Raw genomic sequence first — 20,931 nt, 5'->3', positions numbered from 1 at the left:
CGTGATGTTTGCTGGGGATGATATGGTCCAAGGACACGCCAATATACTCCTGTAATGCGTGTACGCTTGTTGGTGTGATGTAATATTAAATAACAGTGGTTTAATGTCTGATTACTGTGATTAAATGTCTGATTACAGTGGTGTTATGTTTGATTACACTGGTGTAATGTCTGATTACAGTGGTGTTATGTTTGATTACACTGGTGTAATGTCTGATTACACTGGTGTAATGTCTGATTACAGTTATGTAAAGTCTGATGACAATGGTTTAAAGTTTGAAAACAGTGGTTTAATGTCTGACTACAGTGGTTAAAAGTCTGCTAATAGTGGTTTAATGTCTGCTTACAGTTTTAATGTCTGATTACAGTGGAGTGATGTCTAATTACAGTGGTTTAATGTTTTATAACAGTGGTGAAATGTATGATTAGAGTGGTGTAATGTCTGCTTACAGTGGTTTAATGTCTGATTACAGTAATTTAATGTCTGGTTACAGTGGTTTAATGTCTGATAACAGTGGTGTAATGTTTGATTACAGTGATGTGATGTTGATTTCAGTAGTTTAATGTCTGATTACAGTAGTGTAATGTCTGCTTACAGTAGTTTAATGTCTGATAAGAGTGGTGTAATGTTTTATTACAGTGATGTGATGTTGATTTCAGTGGTTTAATGTCTGATTACAGTAGTGTAATGTCTGATTACCGTGGTGTAATGTCTGATTACAGTGGTGTAATGTATAACTACTGTGGTTTAATGTCTGATTACAGTGCAAAGTCTGATTGCAGTGGTTTAATGTCTGATTACAGTGGTGTAATGTCTGATTGCAGTGTTTTAATATCTGATTGCAGTGGTGTAATGTCTGATTACAGTGGTGTTATGTCTGATTACAGTAAAATGTCTAATTACAGTGGTGAAACGTTTGAAGACAGTAAAATGTCTGATTACAGTGGTGTAATGTCTGATAACAGTGGTTTATTGTGTCTGATTACAATGGTTTAATGTCCGATTACAGTGATGCTATGTTTGATTACAGAACAAAGTCTGATTGCAGTGGTTTAATGTCTGATTACATTAGTTTAATGTCTGATTACAGTAGTGTTATGTCTGATTACAGTGGTGTAATGTTTGTGTACAGTGGTGTAATATCTGATTACAGTGGTGTTATGTCTGACTACTGTGGTTTAAAGTCTAATTTCAATGGTTAAATGTCTGATTACAGTGATGAAATGTCTGATTACAGTACAAAGTCTGATTACAGTTTTTTAATGTCTGATTACGGTGGTGTTATGTCTGAATACCGTGGTGTAATGTCTGATTACAGTAAAATGTCTGATTACAGTGGTGTTATGTCTGATTAAAGTGGTTTAATGTCTGATTACAGTAAAATGTTTGATTACAGTGATGCAATGTCTGGTTACAGTACAAAGTCTGATAACAGTGGTTTAATGTCTGATTACAATGGTGTAATGTCTGATTACAGTACAAAGTCTGATTGCAGTGGTTTAATGTCTGATTACAGTGATGTAATGTCTAATTACAGTAAAATGTTTGATTACAGTGGTTTAATGTCTGATTACAGTGATGCAATGTCTGATTACAGTACAAAGTCTGATTGCAGTGGTTTAATGTCTGATTTCAGTGGTGTAATGTCTGATTACAGTGGTGTAATGTCTTATTCCAGTGGTGTAATGTCTGATTACAGTGGTGTAATGTCTAATTACAGTGGTGTAATGTCTGATTACAGTGGTGTAATGTCTAATTACAGTGGTGTAATGTCTGATTACAGTGGCGTAATGTCTGGTTATAATGGTTTAATGTCTGACAACAGTGGTTTAATGTTTGATATCATTGATGTAATATTTGACTTAAGTGGTTTAATGTTTGATTACAGTGGTGTACTTTTATGTTAAAGTGGTTTAAACATTACAGTAGTGTAATATTTGATTACAGTAATGTACTATATAATTTCATTATTGTACTGTTTGATGACAGTGCTGTGATTTTTGTTGACAGCGGTGTGATATTTGATTACAGTGTTGTAATATTTGATTAAGGTGAATCAATATTTGTTTACAGTGGTGTGATTTTTTTTATTACAGTGAAGTATTATTTGATTAAATTACTGTAATATTTGATTACAGAAGTGTGATATTTGATTACAGAGCTTTGATATTTGATAACAGTGCTGATATATTTAATTACAGATGTGTGATATTTGATTATAGGGGTCTTAAAATGTTGAAATATTTTATTATATTGTTTTGAAGATTACAAAGCTGTAGTATTTGATTTCAGTGGTGTGATATTTGATTACAGATGGGTGATTTTGGATTTCAGTGCTGTAGTATTTGATTTCAGTGGTGTGATATTTGATTACAGATGTGTGATATTGGATTTCAGTGCTGTAGTATTTGATTTCAGTGGTGCGATATTTGATCAAAATGTGTGATATTGGATTTCAGTGCTGTAATATTTAATTGCTGTGGTGTGATATTTGAATACAGATGTGTGATATTGGATTTCAGTGCTGTAATATTTAATTGCTGATATTGGATTTCAGTGCTGTAATATTTAATTGCTGTGGTGTGATATTTGATTACAGATGTGTGATATTGAGTTTCAGTGCTGTAATATTTGATTTCAGTGGTGCGATATTTGATTACAGATGTGTGATATTGAATTTCAGTGCTGTAATATTTAATTGCTGTGGTGTGATATTTGATAACAGTGATGTAATATTTAAATTCAAAGGTGTGATTTTTAATTACAGTTGTTAATATTTGATTACAGATGTGTGATATTTTATTTCAGTGCTATAATACTTGATTGCAGTGGTGTATATTTGATTACAGAGTTGTAATATTTAATTAATGGTGTAATATTTGATTAGTGGTGCAATATTGTATTACAATGGTGTAATATTTAATTTCAGTGATGTAATATTTGTCTTTAGTGGAGTAATATTTGACTATAGTTGTGTAATATTTTATGTGTACAGTGTATTGTATCACACAATAAATGGATAATTATTAATATTAGATATACCCCGATTTCCAACTATTTTCATTAGTTAATACATGGTCACGTGTCATTCAATATATAGCATATTTACTCGGTGTTTCCTTTTTTAGAAACATTGAATCATTATGTCTTTGCCAACTTCATTTTCCAGACGCTGCATTCTTCAGGGTGGCGTTCTATGCAATTAATATAAAGATTGTTTTTGACATTTGTTAAATAACGACATATCTAATATAAAAATCAGAACCTTTGTTTCGGTCCATATAGTGTTATATCGCCCTTATAGAATTTAAAATATTGACCTTGGTCATTACTGTATTTAATCTCCGTGGGCGATCTAACACCATATGAACTATAGAAAAGATTCATATGTACCCGTTGTTTCGTACCAGATGTTTTTTGCTGTTTAGAAAATAGAAAGTTTTGTCAAAAATATTCCAAAAGCACAACTCAGAGGTGGAGCTATATCATTAAGCTGGAGAATATTTTCAAATATTTAAATGTGTTTACGAAAATTTAATAAATACAGTTTTTTTCTAATTTCGTAATTATTCAAGAAAGATTACCATGAGATCTCTGAATCTAGAAAATAAGATGACTTGATTGTTATTGATGAAATAGACAAAACATTAACTTTGGATATATATTATGGTGGCATATTTCTGCCATCGAGTTAGTTTAGGTCGACTTAGGGTAACTCAACTTTGACCAGATAGTTATGTCGGCAAGTCGAGCTATAACATGACTTTTTGATATATGGATACTATATATATAATTTAAAGAACAATCAATTACACATTAGGAACAATCAATTACACAGCGTTATGGTATAATTGCTTGCATTGCTATAGAACTGGAGACCTAACACTCGATCTTGTACGTGTATATAATTTAAGGGCATCTGATGAGGTTATTGCGATATGTTCTTGGTAACTTAACTAATAAGATCCAGATAGGGATACATATATATATATATTATATGACGTTATGCAATGCACAAAAGAAAAGAAAGTTCAAGGTTTGGTTTTAATGGTAGATTTTGGAAAGGGGTTTAATTTGATCTCATGAAAACTCAGAGATAAATTATTAGGGTTTTGAGGTCTGGAAACGCTATAAAACACTACTTAATATCATTTTATAAAGATGTATAAACCTTTTATCATATTTTATTATCAACATGACTATGGATAAGACGATTCGATTACATTATACAACTTTATCATATAGAAATAACAGAAGAACTAGGATATCAAATAAATCACTCTTAAGTCTTACTATCACAGTACGCAGATCACATCTATCTGACATTACTACAAACAGTCCCTTAGAAAAGTACAAATAGCCACTGTATTTCATACTTTCAAGTATATGTGAATATTGATAAACTAAAAAATCGTTCGGATTGGGAGGTGGATATATAGCCGGACAAAATATTGTTAATTTAGTTTGTGACCTTGACTTTGAATGTTACCGATTAAAATCGAACGTGCCAGTAGACGTATTGAAGTATTCAAAAGATTAATAAGATTAATTGAAAAGGGTTGAAATAATAAGAAATAAAACCAGAACAATACCAATCGGGATTTCAATGTATAATTATAAGAAGTTAATATTGAATTGGGTTGACTTTATAACCTACCACCGCAGAAAAAAATATAAGAATTCAAAACTGTCATCGGAAATATTAAAGTTTCTTAATAACCTGCACGACCTATGTCAATTATAGCAGTATTAAAATTGATAGTTAAAGCGAAAACAAAATAAGATAATCAAAGAAGGAAAAAGGCAAAAGGAAAACCATTTCAAGCAAATCAAGATATCTGCTTATTCGCAATTTTCCAATGCATTTGGTTAGAAAATCTCATGAAGCGTTCGTGGTGACAACATACCTTCGAATTTAATATGAACTAACAACATCCATGTACATGTACTAAAACCTTTGCGGTCTTTAGATTTAAACGCTTCGCTGACGCTGAATCTTTTAACGACCTTTACTTCCGGTTTGTTCTATACATAGCTTCACTTTCTGCAATTCAGACAATTTTTTAGGCCATAAATGGGCACGAATCGACAGTTTATTCTGCTTACTATGTTAGTTCATAGAATGAGAAATCTACTAAATCTTAACTAATCTTATGACGTCAATGAGTCTGGTGTGTTTTCCTGGGGATGCCTCAATAGAATATGTACAGTTTGGTTCTATGGGTTGTATTGAAAACATTGGATTATGTTGGTAATGAGGGGGCAAAACAGCTTTACAAGTAGCAACATAGTTTCTCTGATATTTGTACTTATTGCGAACATAACTCTAAAGGACATTAATCCGCTTACAGCGTAGATTATACTTAAACCCAACCGTTATTGATATTCGGTTTTTTTAAAATTCATATCCACTTCCTAGTTATTTTTCTACTTTGGACTTGATGGAGTGTTGGAACATCGGTGAAGTTTTATAGATATTTTGCATCTCTAAAATGAAAAATAAACAAATTACAAGTGTATTCCACTTGAGACTACGTTTTTAAGATTAAAGATATCAGAATATATAATTCCTAAATTAGCATAATTGTCTGGATTTTGCTTTCCAACCATGTTTACATAAATATTCTGATCCAAAATTTGGATAAAAAATTGATTCATTGATTTATTTCTTTTTTTCTGCGGTTGCAGCACGGAGGATCTTGGCGAAGGAGGAGTTTGATAGAGGATGCAAAATTTGAGACAGTTACGAACATTGAGTTTCAAAAACGAGAAAAGCATTTAAGTGTCAAAGAAAAGACAAGTACAACAGGATCAATAAGCGAAGAGGAAGAAGTTTTTATTCAGAATGGTGATAAAGTATCCCCCACAGAAACAGGGAATCTAGTCAGCACCACCATCATCATTACTCTTAAAGATGGAATCAGTTCTCTCGCCAAAATTCTCAGAGTGTTTGAGGTAAGTTTGAATTATTTCAGTTGGCATCTTGTATGTAGAAATGACAAGTAAAGAGTTTAATATTTTATTTTGTTACAAGATTTGAAGGAACAGTATCTCTCCTGATTTAGAAATAAATAAATAAATGGAAAAAAAACCGACACTATTTGAAAGCGTCAATTCATTATTTCAAAATGAAGCTCCAATCATGGGATACATATTAAACGCAGTAAGATAATGGCGGAATACAACAGGCCATTGATAATTCTGGAAAATGAACTTCATTTTATCCGTGACATTTAATTCCTAGACGAATTGTTTAACTGAAGTCATTCAGGGAGACACTTATTGAACTTGAAGACCCGTTCTTACTTGGTGCTGTTGCCAAACATATACACTTTAATTGATCATTGTAAATAGTCGTGTTTATCAGTGGCATCATTGAACCGATTACATCAATGCAAATAAAGGAATGTATTAACGTTATCAATGGCAGCTTGAAAGGACCATTTTCACATTTATTTGTTTTGAGAAAGCCTCTAATGGGAATAATTCACGTACCACGTTATACCCGATAACGTTTGTGCGGAACTATTGTATCTATTGGTAATGGAATGACGTTGTACAATTACGTCCCGCACTAAAGTCGTTTCAGCGGGAAGATGATAAAGGGTTGGGTTCCATCACCATTGGAGATAGTAGTGCCGCACAACGTTATCGAGTATCACGTGGTACGTGAATTATTCTCATTCATAAATGGTCATATGTTGACTCTGAAATAGGACTTCAATATCATACTATTGGTTTAGGCAATGAACAAATTAAACATTTATTGTATCATTCATATTCTAAATTACATGTATGTACCTAATAAAATCTTCATAAATCACAATTTCGTTTTTATATATAAATAAGTGTTATATTAATAGGAACAGCGATATTGCATCCATATGTTGGAAAAGCACAATGCTTGAAGTACGTGACCACTGTTAAACGCAATTTACACTCCTCAAGTTGTTAAAAGAATGATGTACTGTGCCTTGTTCCGTAAAGATGTTCTCATTAACTAGTCGTGTCACCTGTACTTAACAAAGCATACAATTGATTTAATTATTGATGTACATGCAATGTATGTCTTTAAAGTCCGTCTCGGTACATTAACAAATGAGTTTACACTAATTTACCTGATATGCTTAGCTACAAATTTTCCACTAGATTTGGTCTTGGTCCAAATACCTAAATTATCTAGATGGAGAATCATTGCATTTTCTTGTTGATTTTCATTCCTTCCATACTTTGTATGTGTTACCACAGACAGTCTATAGGCGTTGTTAGCACTCCTGTTATAGCTTGTTTCATTAGAACACACCAAATACAAACTGCTAAGTGATTTATTCTCTTAATGAATGGCATTGATGCACCATGGTCCCGTCCTCAGCTGGCTCCTCCTTCCTTAATTGTTTTGTCGCTGTCCACTACAATCCTTGGAGGTGCATCGACCATTTGCCTGAGTCTTTGAGCAAGAAGGAAGGCTATGCTCCAATTTGACTAGTCTGTCACATAGTTTGTTTAGAAGCTGGATAGTCTTTTCTTATCTTTCCATGTTTGATGGAGTCGGCAATACGTCGCAAACAAACTTTAGTTGAAGTATTAGCCTCCGATACCAAATTATATCCATGAGAATTTCTGCTGGCTGGGGCTTTTCGAATTCAGCCAACTTACCATGTCTTCGTACCCGTAGCTCTAACCAATCGTGTTTGTTCTGCCACTTCACGAACTCTGGTTTAATATCCATACTCTTTACCCGTAGTCACTCTAAGAGTTAGGGGAAGTTGAAGCTTACTTCTCTAGAACTGTACACTCTCCTAAGGTACCTGCTTTCCAGCCATTCCATTTCCTCGACAGTTGTCACGGGTATATCATAGAATTATAACGGCGAAATACCCTTGGTAATACTCCATATTGGTATATCCAGGTCTTGTATTTTCTTGGTAAGCCACTTCTGTCGATAGTGTCCATCCGTGTGTTGCTAACATTGTCAGCATCGGTGAATGAATTCGTCTTTGTGCTGATGGTCATGTTATCCATAACTGCCTTTGCTGGGGGTTATTTACTCCAGTTCTCGCCCAAAGTCCCCTTCATATCTTCTTCTCTTCTAATATATAAAACATTCAAGTTGAATCATGTTTGAATTACCGGTATACCGTATGTAAATAATACGACAATTTTCGGGAAAACATATATGTATTGCTTATTTCAATTGGCTAAAAGATACCCAAGATGAATTGATAAATTCCTTCACCTTTTTTGTAGATTATACATGATATCTTAAAGCGAGGGTTGGATACATCCAAAAAAAACATTTGATGGTGTAAACAATAACATAGACCTTAATTTAGTGAAATGTGTATGCTAAAACAAGGATACAGAGTAAGGGAGAGATTGATAAATACTAAACATGTATTCGTTTGCCATACCATAAAAGACTAAATTTGATGTACATATTGTTTGTGTTTCTAAACAAAATAAAACATTATAGTTGTAGCATAGCTTATAAGTCTTATCGGATGCTGTCTGCTGAACTAAAGAAGTTTGACTGCATATCTGCAGGATAATTGGTAAATTGGGTAATATCAATCAAAATGTACGGAAAGACTGTTTTTGAAAAATAAAAATACCTAGGATAATTTTACTTTTGATGAAATACGTAAAATATAAGTATGAAAATGCAAAACCTTCTAAAATAAGCAGATGAAAATCTGAATGCAACAATGAAGTTTCATCTGCTATGAAATTTGGTTTAAAACATTTGGGATGGTTGTATACATTCTGATAGTATTTCTATAAGTTGTCAAATGAAAATTGTGTAAAACAGTAAATTTTTAGTCTTGTAGATTCTTATATAGAATACAGATAATATGAATCTATGAAATCATACATATACCGATCATTTCAATAGGTGGAATACAACTTTTTGCATTTTTTACTTTATTTTTAAGCATTAATATATCGGCATTTGTGGCCTTAACTAATGCTAATTGTACGTCTTTACAAGGTTCACTGGTACTAATGTATATAACTATTTAACATCTTGGAAATAATTGACTTTACAGAACACCAATGTTACCATCGATCATATCGAGTCAAGAAAGTCTAAGAAAACCGGCTGTGAATATGAAATTCTGCTGCAAGCCATCAGTACGAGCGAAAAATGGACACCATTGATAAATTTATTACGTCAGAACCCACAAGTCAATGATATTGTGATATTAAATGAACAATCGCACACCGCGGAAAAAGGTAAATAAATATATTCTAGTTCACTTGAATTACACATTGTTTCTTTCTCATAATATGTACACAACGGTGTATATATTTCACTCTTTATTCTTTTTAAAATGACATTTTAAACCCAATTGCTGTTAATCGTAACCCAGTGAAAACTACAATGTTAAGGTTATATAATGGTTTCTAATGATAAGCCAGAGCCTTCATTTATTTTGTGTTTATTCTACGACAGTCATTACAACTCGTTACATTTATTTGTGTCTATCCCACGACAGTCACTACAAACCCGTTATTTTATTTGTGTTTATCCCACGGCAGTCACTACAACCCATTATATTTATTTGTGTTTATCCCACGACAGTCACTACAACCCATTATATTTATTTTTGTTTATTCCACGGCAGTCACTACAACCCATTACATTTATTTTGTGTTTATTCCACGACAGTCACTACAACCCATTACATTTATTTTGTGTTTATTCCACGACAGTCACTACAACCCTATTTATTTTGTGTTTATTCCACGACAGTCATACAACCATTACATTTATTTTGTGTTTATTCCACGACAGTCACTACAACCCATTATATTTATTTGTGTTTATTCCACGACAGTCCTACATCCCGTTACATTTATTTGTGTTTATCCAACGACTGTCACTACAACCCATTATTTTTATTTGTGTTTATTCCACGAGAGTCACTACAACCCATTATATTTATTTGTGTTTATCCACGAGTCACTACAACCCATTATATTTATTTGTTTATTCCACGACAGTCACTACAACCCTATATATTTATTTGTGTCTATCCACGACAGTCACTACAACCCTATTATTTATTTGTGTTTATCCACGACAGTCACTACAACCCATTACATTTATTTGTGTTTTCCACGACAGTCACTACACCGTTACATTTATTTTGTTTTCCACGACTGTCACTACAACCCATTATTGTTATTTGTGTTTATTCCACAGAGTCACTACAACCCATTACATTTATTTTGTGTTTATTCCACGACAGTCACTACATCCCATTACATTTATTTTGTGTTTATTCCACGACAGTCACTACATCCCGTTATTTTTATTTGTGTACATCCCATGGCAGTCACTACAACCCATTACATTTATTTTGTGTTTATTCCACGAGAGTCATTACAACTCGTTACATTTATTTGTGTTTATCCAACGAGTGTCACTACAACCCATTATATTTATTTGCGTTTATTCCACGACAGTCACTACAACCCTATATATTTATTTGCGTTTATTCCACGACAGTCACTACAACCCTATATATTTATTTGTGTCTATCCCACGACAGTCACTACAACCCTATATATTTATTTGTGTCTATCCCACGACAGTCACTACAACCCATATATTTATTTGTGTCTATCCCACGACAGTCACTACAACCCATTATATTTATTTGTGTTTATTCCACGGCAGTCACTACAACCCATTACATTTATTTTGTGTTTATTCCACGAGAGTCATTACAAATCGTTACATTTATTTGTGTTTATCCAACGAGTGTCACTACAACCCATTATATTTATTTGCGTTTATTCCACGACAGTCACTACAACCCTATATATTTATTTGTGTCTATCCCACGACAGTCACTACAACCCTATATATTTATTTGTGTCTATCCCACGACAGTCACTACAACCCATTATATTTATTTGTGTTTATTCCACGGCAGTCACTACAACCCATTACATTTATTTGTGTTCATTCCACGACAGTCACTACATCCCGTTACATTTATTTGTGTTTATCCAACGACTGTCACTACAACCCATTATTTTTATTTGTGTTTATTCCACGAGAGTCACTACAACCCATTATATTTATTTTGTGTTTATTTCACGACAGTCACTACATCCCATTACATTTATTTTGTGTTTATTCCACGACAGTCATTACAACTCGTTACATTTATTTTTTGTTTATTCCACGACAATCACTACAACCCATTACATTTATTTTGTGTTTATTCCACGGCAGTCACTACAAACCATTACATTTATTTTGTGTTTATCCCACGGCAGTCACTACAAACCGTTACATTTATTTGTGTTTATCCCACGGCAGTCATTAAAACCATTAAACTTATTTCGGGTATCAGATACTTGCATGATCCTTTGGAAATAGAACCGGGAGTTGCAGTCTGTTGGCTAAATGTTGCAAGGAGTGGATAAATCTATATATAGCTCGGTGTGGATAAATCTATATATAGCAAGGTGTGGATGAATATATATGTAGCTCGGTGTGGATAAATCTATATATAGCTAGGTGTGGACTAATCTATATGTAGCATGATGTGGATAAATCTATATATAGCGAGGTGTGGATGAATATATATGTAGCTCGGTGTGGATAAATCTATATATAGCTAGGTGTGGATAAATATATAGCATGGTGTGGAGAAATCTATATGTACCTAGGTGTGGATACATCTATTTATAGCAAGGTATAGGTAAATCTGTATGTAGCAAGGTGTGGATAAATCTATATATAACAAGGTGTGAATAAATCTATATATAGCAAAGTGTGGATTAATCTATATTTATCATGGTGTGGATAAATCTATATACAGCAAGGTGTTGATAAATCTATCTATAGCAAGGTGTGGATAAATCTATCTATAGCAAGGTGTGGATAAATCTATAATTTATAAATATCAAGGTGTGGATTTATTTTATATAGCAAGGTGTGGATACATCTATATGTAAGTATCAAGGTGTGGATGAAACTGAATTGTTTAACCTGTACCGCTTTGAAGTAGTTAAATATGAATTTGTAATTTTCTATTTTATTCGTTTTCATATACACTGTACCATTCACTTATGTCCAATTAAATTTCATACATATCTATCTATTTTTTATTTTCAAGATGATTGGTTTCCACGTCACATTTCGGAATTAGACAACTGTACACACTTAGTTACTAAGTTCGAGCCCGATCTGGATTATGATCATCCGGTAAGTGATTATTTATATTCTTTACAACGTACACTGTTTCTTAGCCGTGTCTCACATCTCAGTTTAGCCTTATCGATCTTAGGTCTTTTTATTAGCGCTTGAGAAACCACCCTTCGAATGAAGCTGTAAATCATTGATAACTGTTAGGTTCAGTATGTTCTGCAATTTTCCTTGTCACATAGGCCCATAAAAGTCCTATCTTATTTGTATATATGTAGATAATTGTCCCGAAATGTTTTAAGATTCGAAAATAAATCTTGGCTCTATCAACCGCCGGAAGTAGTTTACAACTTAATTAATGTCGCTGTAGTTAGCTAATGGTAGTAGATGTATCCCGACTTCCGTCTCCGGTATTTTTCAGGGATTTACGGACATGGAGTACCGTGAAAGGAGGAAGGCGATCGCCGACATTGCATTTGAATACAGAAAGTATGTAAACTTAAAAGCACAGTGAATAATCTATCATACAATGGAGTGCTCGTTCAGTAAATGGCCATGACTTTTTATTTGTCCTCTTGTTTGTCATTCATTAAAACATCGGTATAAAAATAACACTTTGAAGTTATTGTTAGAAATAGATAAAACGTAAGAGCATTTTGATGTTGAAGGAGCAAATCAAAGTACAAAGTTCAATAAACTATAGCCTAATACTGCGTATGAATACATTACTAGAAATCAATACACTATCCCAATGAGCCCTTTGAAACCAGGTAAGTTACTTAGCTTACGACCTTTCAATATATTTTCTAGTGATTCGTGTTAGCATTTGATAAGTGGAATCAAACCTTCATCTCAGTATTTATCGATAGGTTATCATGGCACAGGACAATTAGGATGGATTGGGGAATTCATTAGAAAATGCTTTGATATGGGGTCTTAAAACATTAACTTAAAGACGATGGTTCAGAACAAAACAAAAGTATTATTTTATAACGAGAAAAATAAAACATTTCAAAATAGCACCGTGAAGATGTACGCTATAAATGTAAAACGTCAATTTTATTGGACATTGTAGTTATGCAACGTTGCATTAAAACGTGATCAAGTTAAGCCATCCAGGCTGTCTAATGTCTGATAAAAATGAAAAATTAAAAAACAAATATATCTGTACATGTCACGAGATATGGAGTTAACTGATAACGACCGATATGTATTACCGACCTTAAACCTAATCACATGATTAGTGAAATTGTCATTTCTCTTTTGCCGCCAAACCTGTAAATATCTATTCTTTAAAATGTGCAAGAAGGTATAGAACGGATTTCTTCGGATTTTTCTGTAATTTTTTGAAGTTAATTTTACAAGATTTCTTTTATTTTAATGTGAACATTGTCATTATGCTGTGCTTAGCCTACATCTTCTTTTGAACAACGAGCTCAGATAGATAGGATTGGAGAGAAATGTGCAGAAATGGTGGGCACGTATGTTATAAGACAGTGATATATATATTACACAATGTAATATATAATTGCCCTGACTGGTACATGTAACAGTACTTATTATCCACATTTTGTTCCGTTAGTCAGCGTTGTTATTACATCACTTACATTCCAACAAGACTAGTACAATCCAACATCTATATGTGATTTAGGGGGATGATGGTCATACAAATAGATGCAAAATATATACAAAAAAAACCACTAAATTGTTATACAAGTAAAGAAGAAAATCATAATAGAAATAAATTGATGAGAAATTGATGTTAATAAAATGTTCCTTCAGTGGCCAGCCTATCCCAAGAGTCGAGTACACAGAGGAAGAAACACAGACATGGTACGTATATACTTATGTAGATAATTACTCCCTTTCTGTTAACAATTTTCATAACGAAACGCAAACCCAGTCTATTTGTGACCTCTTGAACTCAGATGAAATGTTAGTACTAGCCTCATAGCCGCCAATGTAAATACTGAAAATTATCATACATTGGGTTTAGTAGCAATATAAAGGTACAATGACAATGTAAATATATTGAAATGCAAGAGAACATTTCATTTTAATATGACAAAAATATGGAATACATTGATTTTATTAAAAATCTATGACTACCTGTTATTGAAATATCAAAAGTATGTTTTATTCGATTTTCAAGTGTAAAATCTGGACCATATCATCATGTAATTCACACCTCGTTCTACATTGTGGGCTTTCTCACTTTATAATCCACCACGGCTTGGTGGTTATACAATGTTGATATTGAAGGTAACGAAGCAAATGGCCTCGTTATAGACATGGAATTTTTTGGATCGTTCAATAATGAAACAAAATATCTGGTTATCGATATCCGTGAAGCATTATATCTCTACGTATGAATATATTTGCCTATGTTTTGTCAATCAATTTTCACAGCTTAATAGAAACAAAAGTGTGTAGTGGGGTATACAAAGTTTAACCAAACGAGTGGTCGTGTGTAATCTAGGAAAATATATTGTTTTAATAGTACGATAATAAATACAACAGGTAAAAGATATTATTGACTTTTCTTATGTTCAGGTGATACAATACTAATTTCCAATCATATGACTATTTGAGCAAACATATTGTCATTAATATCATAATAGCCAAACTAAATTACTCTAGAAATGCGATTTTATTGTCACCAACAATTGGTCTGCTGTATAAAATGATAGGCCCGTCCACTCCGGTGGACAAGGTGTAATTCGGATATGTGTTCAGATAATACACCCCCGTTGTTTATGAAATTGCCATTGTCAAAGTTGTTTTAGTAATACAAACAGTCCCGGACAGAATAAATACTCATTCAGATCAATAAATAAATATAGGAATCAAGGGGAAGCTGTATCAGTTCATACGACAAACAGTGTTTGCTCAACTAGGGTAAACATTCAATCTGTTGAATTATTAATTTATATCAGTTACAAAATTAAATCAATGCTTCATGGCAATGTCTACCATGAAGGGTGTATTTTTCTTATTGACACAACATTAACTAAAACCCTCATTTACTCTCGAGCCATTTATTACAAACAGACGATAGTTTTCAATGCCTGTAGTTAAGGGGTTCGATCGAATCTATCTCTCTGTGTTAATGTAACGTCGGTCATCAAAATGTCCTAGAACGATCGTTACACGATTGTGTGGCGATGTCACATCCATGGGAGGCTGTGGGGGTGATGCGTCAGCACTTGTAACGTTTGACAATGCAGCTTGATCAATAACTGTTGTTCGCGTAAGGATTCACACGCTTTTTTAATAAATCGAAAAAAATCAGGATAACTATTTGTATATACATATATGTATATATCTATGTAAGGGTATTAACGTTTTAGTAGATAATTATTTAATTTCATCTATTCAACTCATTTTCATTGGTTAGAAGTTTGAAGTTATTTTTTCGTATATTGAAATAATTGAACGTCGATTACTAAGACTTCATAACGTTTTCTCGGGAAATATTAAAAGCCATTGGCCAAATTAAACAACTATCCAAAATATCAATGTGCCACAACTGAGTTTGTTTTATTGTAAAAATAAGTAAAAGCACGAGGGTCTATAATTAGTACCTCACTAAGTTATTTAGATTTAACTAATTCTCAATAGTTATATACTCGTATGATGATTTTTTTTGCTTTTGTTTTTGTCTATGACTTCATAAACCCAAATATCTGTGTTCTATTTAGACCATAGAATTCATAAAAAGACATTATTTACTTATTTTAATGGTTTCGTTTAAAGTTGTTGTGGTTAGACAAAGAAACCTATTAAATTAACAATGGACTTATCCATAAGAATGAACAGACGGTGATCAGTGTCCAGGATAACATTAGTGACGTCACAAAAGTCATCTTTTGAATGTCAATCATATCACTTTAGACTTCGGTATGATTAGTTTATATATAGTAATTGTGGCCGGACAGAGTGAGTTTACAATATATTACATTTTTTTTCATTTTTGTTTCCATAATCATTGATGAGAGACGGTTGTGTGTAAGCTAAACCCTAACCAGCGCTAGGAACATCGGCATAATACGCAATGCTTCTACTAGCGACTCTGTCCTCAGAGTGACAGAGACAGTATTTAATACATTACTCCTTTTACAGAAGGTACGCACGATTGGAGCAATCAAATAGTAAACATTAATTTGTTATTCGTTTTAGGAACCATGTTTATAGTCGCCTTGTGGACTTTTTCCCGACACATGCATGCAAAGAACACAGAGAAAATTTCAAACTTCTCGAGAAAGAATGTGGATATTGCCCAACTAGGATTCCTCAGCTAGAAGACGTATCCAATTATTTGAAAAGTGAGATACGTAAAACATTCACTTTGAATTGATAAATTGATTCCTATCGTCTAGACTTTGGTTCACTAGAAGGCAAATTGTGACAAACGAATCGTTTCAAATTTGACAATATTCAATTCTTATGTATATTCAGAAACGGTGTTCCCGACTTGCAAGATTTTGTCGATATAACTAACAACTAATAGCACTTTTTAATCTTTCTTATGTCTTAAAAAACCCAGAACATTTGACAGATTGGCTTATTGCGATTTACCTTTTCATGGTAATCGAGAAGAATCAATGTTAATTTTTTTATTTAAATTCACTAATTCTGCTATCAACTATCATCTACTACAGGAAGAACCGGATTCCAGCTTCGACCTGTTTCCGGACTCCTGTCAGCAAGGGACTTCTTGGCTAGCCTTGCCTTCCGTGTTTTCCAATGTACTCAGTATGTCCGTCATGGTTCCAAGCCAGATCATTCTCCGGAACCGTAAGTAACTATCTCTGTGGTTTTATATTCCTTAGAATCCTTTGGTGTGGGTTCTGTATTTACATAAACAACTGTTTTAATTTGATCGGTGGTTTATCTGGCGTGTGTGCCCGCGTGAAACTACTTTGTTCTCTTTACTTAATCACGATTAATGAGGACTGTTTCCGCATAGGAAATGCCTCTATATTAGTCTGTACCCGGAATCATGAAACCTTCAGTCTAAGTTTGGACTTAAGTCTGAGTTTCGACTTTAATATGACGTTTGAACATCAATCGGACAAATTATCTTTAAAAGAATGTTTTTACAGGGGGAATTTAGCAAGGTAATAAAACAATTGAATTTAGATGGAAAGATAACACTGTTTTTCGCCATTAATTCCATTATAGAAGTTATATCGTTTGGGAGTTATACACATACTGTCAACATACTTATTTTAATGGTAGCATTATTCAAGCGGTAGTTTTATCTAAGTGTAGTTTTATTTTAGCGGTTGTATTATTTTAGCAGTAGTTTCATTTTTAGTGGTAGTATAATTTTAAAGGTAGTCTTATTTTAGAGGTAGTTTTATTTTAGCGGTATTTTTATTTCAGCGGTAGTTTTATTTTCGTGTAGTTTTATATTAGCGGTTGTATTATTTTAGCGGTAGTATTATTATAGCGATAGTTTTGTTTAAGCGGTAGTTTTATGTAAGCGGTAGTTGATTTTAGCAGTAGTTTATTTTAAAGCTTGTGTTATTTTAGCGGTAGTAGTATTTTAGCAGTAGTTTTATTTTAGGGTAGTTTGATATTAGCGGTTATATTATTTTAGCGGTAGTATTATTTTAGTGATCGTTTTGTTTAAGTGGTAGTTTGATTTTAGCGGTAGTTTGATTTTAGCAGTTCTTTTATTTTAGAGGTTGTGTTATTTTAGTTATTTTAGCGATAGTAGTATTTTAGCGGTAGTTTTATTTAAGCGGGAGTTTTATTTTAGCAGTAGTTTTATTTTAGCGGTTTTGAACCACCGAATTGCGCAAATTTATATCAGCGCTCATAAATCATCCTTAACAGATATTCGCATTTGCGTTTGAATTTAAAATTGCACTAAAATACGTTTACATTATCCCCATGTCAGGTTCCATTTGCTCACAGAGCCTTGACAGCGCTGTAACGTAGCTTACTGTTGTACCTGATACACGATATGACTAAATGGTCCATTCAGTATATGGTTATAATAATATATAGTTTTTTATGAATACTCAATGGAGATTCATTGTCTTTTTGATATGCAAACCTATGATATACAAAATTCGATTAAAAGCATAACAAGAATTATTTTTTGTTTTGCAGAGACTGCATTCATGAACTTTTAGGACATGTGCCAATGCTAGCTGACGTAAAATTTGCACAATTTTCACAGGAAATCGGTCTCGCCACACTCGGGGCTTCTGATGCCGATATTGAGAAATTTGCAACGGTGAGATCAAATGCTTGCATTTCATTGACCATCTGCGATTCCAGTTTATCAACAGACAACAACTACGAAATGTATTTTACATCTTTAAAAATAGTGATGTTTTGTATATATGTTTAATAACTTCAGTCGTTTTGAATATAAAAACACATTTCCCCCCTAAATAAATCAAATGCAAATTTACAACAACTATTTTACATTCCAGCGCGGGGTATTAGATAGGACATGTGTGGGGAGACCGATATGTCTTATAGTATGGCATATACTTTGACAGCACATAACTGTCTTACTTAGAACCGTATCGATCCAAGTTTCTTGCACCTTTTGAAGTATTCTTTATCAAGATGCCGAGATATTATAGAGATTATTTTTACAGTAGAGGACTTAGATCGAAAAAAAAAATTCAATCTCTCTTTGTTCTTGTGTTCAAACATACACAAACGTCAATTGTTTGTATAAATGTTCGATTCGTGTTAGAAATGCGAATTTAAAAACATCGTCAGTGTTTTGCGATCAATTGTTAAAAATAAAGATCTTTCATTAACCAGTATAGAAAATACATCAAACATTTAAAACTTTTATTTCTAATTTGTTCGTACAGTAATTTTTTTTAAATAATTGGTGAAAGCTCAATTAAAATGGTAATGGCTCATAAAAATGTATTGACAGTTTTGTCACCTGAGATTACAAATCAAATAAAAGATAATTTTCGTCAGATTATTTATCTGTCGATTCAAACGTTTTGAAACTGATATGAGTAATGACCATCGATATTTTCTTCCAGCTATATTGGTTTACAGTGGAGTTCGGTTTGTGTAAAGAAAATGGCGAATTACGGGCGTACGGAGCTGGGACGCTATCATCGTACGGCGAACTGAAACATGCCCTGTCAGATGCGCCTGACCAGCGTCCTTTTGATCCTGCTAAAACGGCCGTACAGGAATACACGGACGATGATCTTCAGCCAATCTATTTCTACGTGGAGTCGTTTGATGATATGATGCATAAGATGAGGTAGGTAACACAATGTTGTTTATTTCCTTCAGTTTTCTGGAAGTCAACATAATAATAAGTCAATGGACACATTTTGCTATTTTGCTATTTTGCTATTTTGATATTTCAAGGCCCTTTCTTCCTTCTCCTGAATTGCCTTTAGTTTTACTATGAGATCGTCCAGTGGTTGATATAACGACACTGAAAATAACCCCTGAGGTATCCAGGATGCCTCTAGATATAAAAAATGTATTGGATGAAAACGTTCGTGCACAATGATAAACTGACAAGGATTAAAAATATACTAACGGATTCGACCAAAAGAAAAAGAAAATAAGTGTAAATAATTCTTCTGATATAAAGTATTACTAGCTCCGTATGGGTAAGATAAATTATCCATCATTTTGGGACATAAACCCGCCAATGACAATTGCACCGACATTGGCGGCATAACAAAGGCTTGTTGTTCTACCAAAGATAACTTATCTTAACACAAGTTCAATAGTCATCCCTTCCTGACTTGCTGTAGATTTTGAATTCCCATATTCTGTATCCCATCCCCACCGCACCTCTGACGATTTTAATGTAATAGCAAATTGTGCTCAATTAAATACATGTACATGGAAGAGAATAAGATGAGGAAGATAATAAGATGACGAAAGACGATTGATGAAAATACGACATTAAAAACTAAACCCGGTGCCAGCAATGACGCCAATGTGTAAAGCGAACGCCATGCAGTTTTACTAATCATCTGCTAATGATTTCGGATATAAATAAAGCCTGGCCTTGTTGTTCTAATGGCATTTATTTAATTACCCGCATCAGATAAATATCAATTCATGGAAACCTCACGTCTATACAGTGGCATTCACAAGGTTTGAAACGATAGTCATAATGGGAAAACATTTACTGGAATCAGATTCCATTGGAAGTATTCAATAATAGATTGCCATCGGATAATGTCAGTGAGTTTCTGTCATAAATATGATAAAAGATCATTGGTATTGTGTGAAATTTGGAATCTATTGGGCAGATTAGGCGCTGCCAAACCCAAACTGACCGCTCGATAACTCGTAGTGCTAGCTATATAATCTTTGTCACGAATTTCGATATAAATACGTCAATATAATTACCAACTGTTTGTCAGTCTACTGGCTTTAACGATGTGGTATTTTGTTATTGACATAGTTTCATGTCTTGGCACGGTTGGCGAGTCATATGTGTAGCCCGTACACATCACGTTCTGGTCACACCCGTGATTAAGTCACGCACTTGCCAATAAACAGGGTCCTAAAAGACATATACCTATCATTTCCTATTGAAAGTTCGTGTCTCATGAACACATTAGAGATGCTCCACCGCTGACCAATGGTATAAATTTTGTCTTTATGAAAAATAGGAACAGACGAATTAGTATTTTCCTTAAGTTACAAAAGTTACTTACTTTACACCAATACTACCATTGAAAAAATTATATGTATATATGTTAATATATACAATTAAAAAAAGGATAAAATTATTA

The 20,931-nt window shown here is 33.3% G+C and overlaps 1 protein-coding gene across 1 annotated transcript in view; it reads left to right on the top strand.

Annotated features, from left to right (window-relative positions):
- LOC138323268 (tyrosine 3-monooxygenase-like) overlaps positions 1-20,931 on the top strand; it is a 51,700-nt gene that overhangs the window by 29,334 nt on the left and 1,435 nt on the right. The window contains exons 2-10 of the mRNA XM_069267738.1: positions 5,689-5,955; positions 9,048-9,234; positions 12,138-12,226; positions 12,588-12,655; positions 13,949-13,999; positions 16,346-16,491; positions 16,828-16,963; positions 18,290-18,416; positions 19,198-19,427. Coding sequence (XP_069123839.1) covers positions 5,689-5,955; positions 9,048-9,234; positions 12,138-12,226; positions 12,588-12,655; positions 13,949-13,999; positions 16,346-16,491; positions 16,828-16,963; positions 18,290-18,416; positions 19,198-19,427 — 1,301 coding nt within the window. The remainder of the gene's footprint in view (positions 1-5,688; positions 5,956-9,047; positions 9,235-12,137; positions 12,227-12,587; positions 12,656-13,948; positions 14,000-16,345; positions 16,492-16,827; positions 16,964-18,289; positions 18,417-19,197; positions 19,428-20,931) is intronic.

This window comes from Argopecten irradians, chromosome 1 (genome assembly GCF_041381155.1).
Source record: "Argopecten irradians isolate NY chromosome 1, Ai_NY, whole genome shotgun sequence".
Lineage (NCBI taxonomy): Eukaryota > Metazoa > Mollusca > Bivalvia > Pectinida > Pectinidae > Argopecten > Argopecten irradians.
Note: the sequence above shows the minus strand (reverse complement) of the source record. Positions and strands in the feature narration are given on the sequence as shown.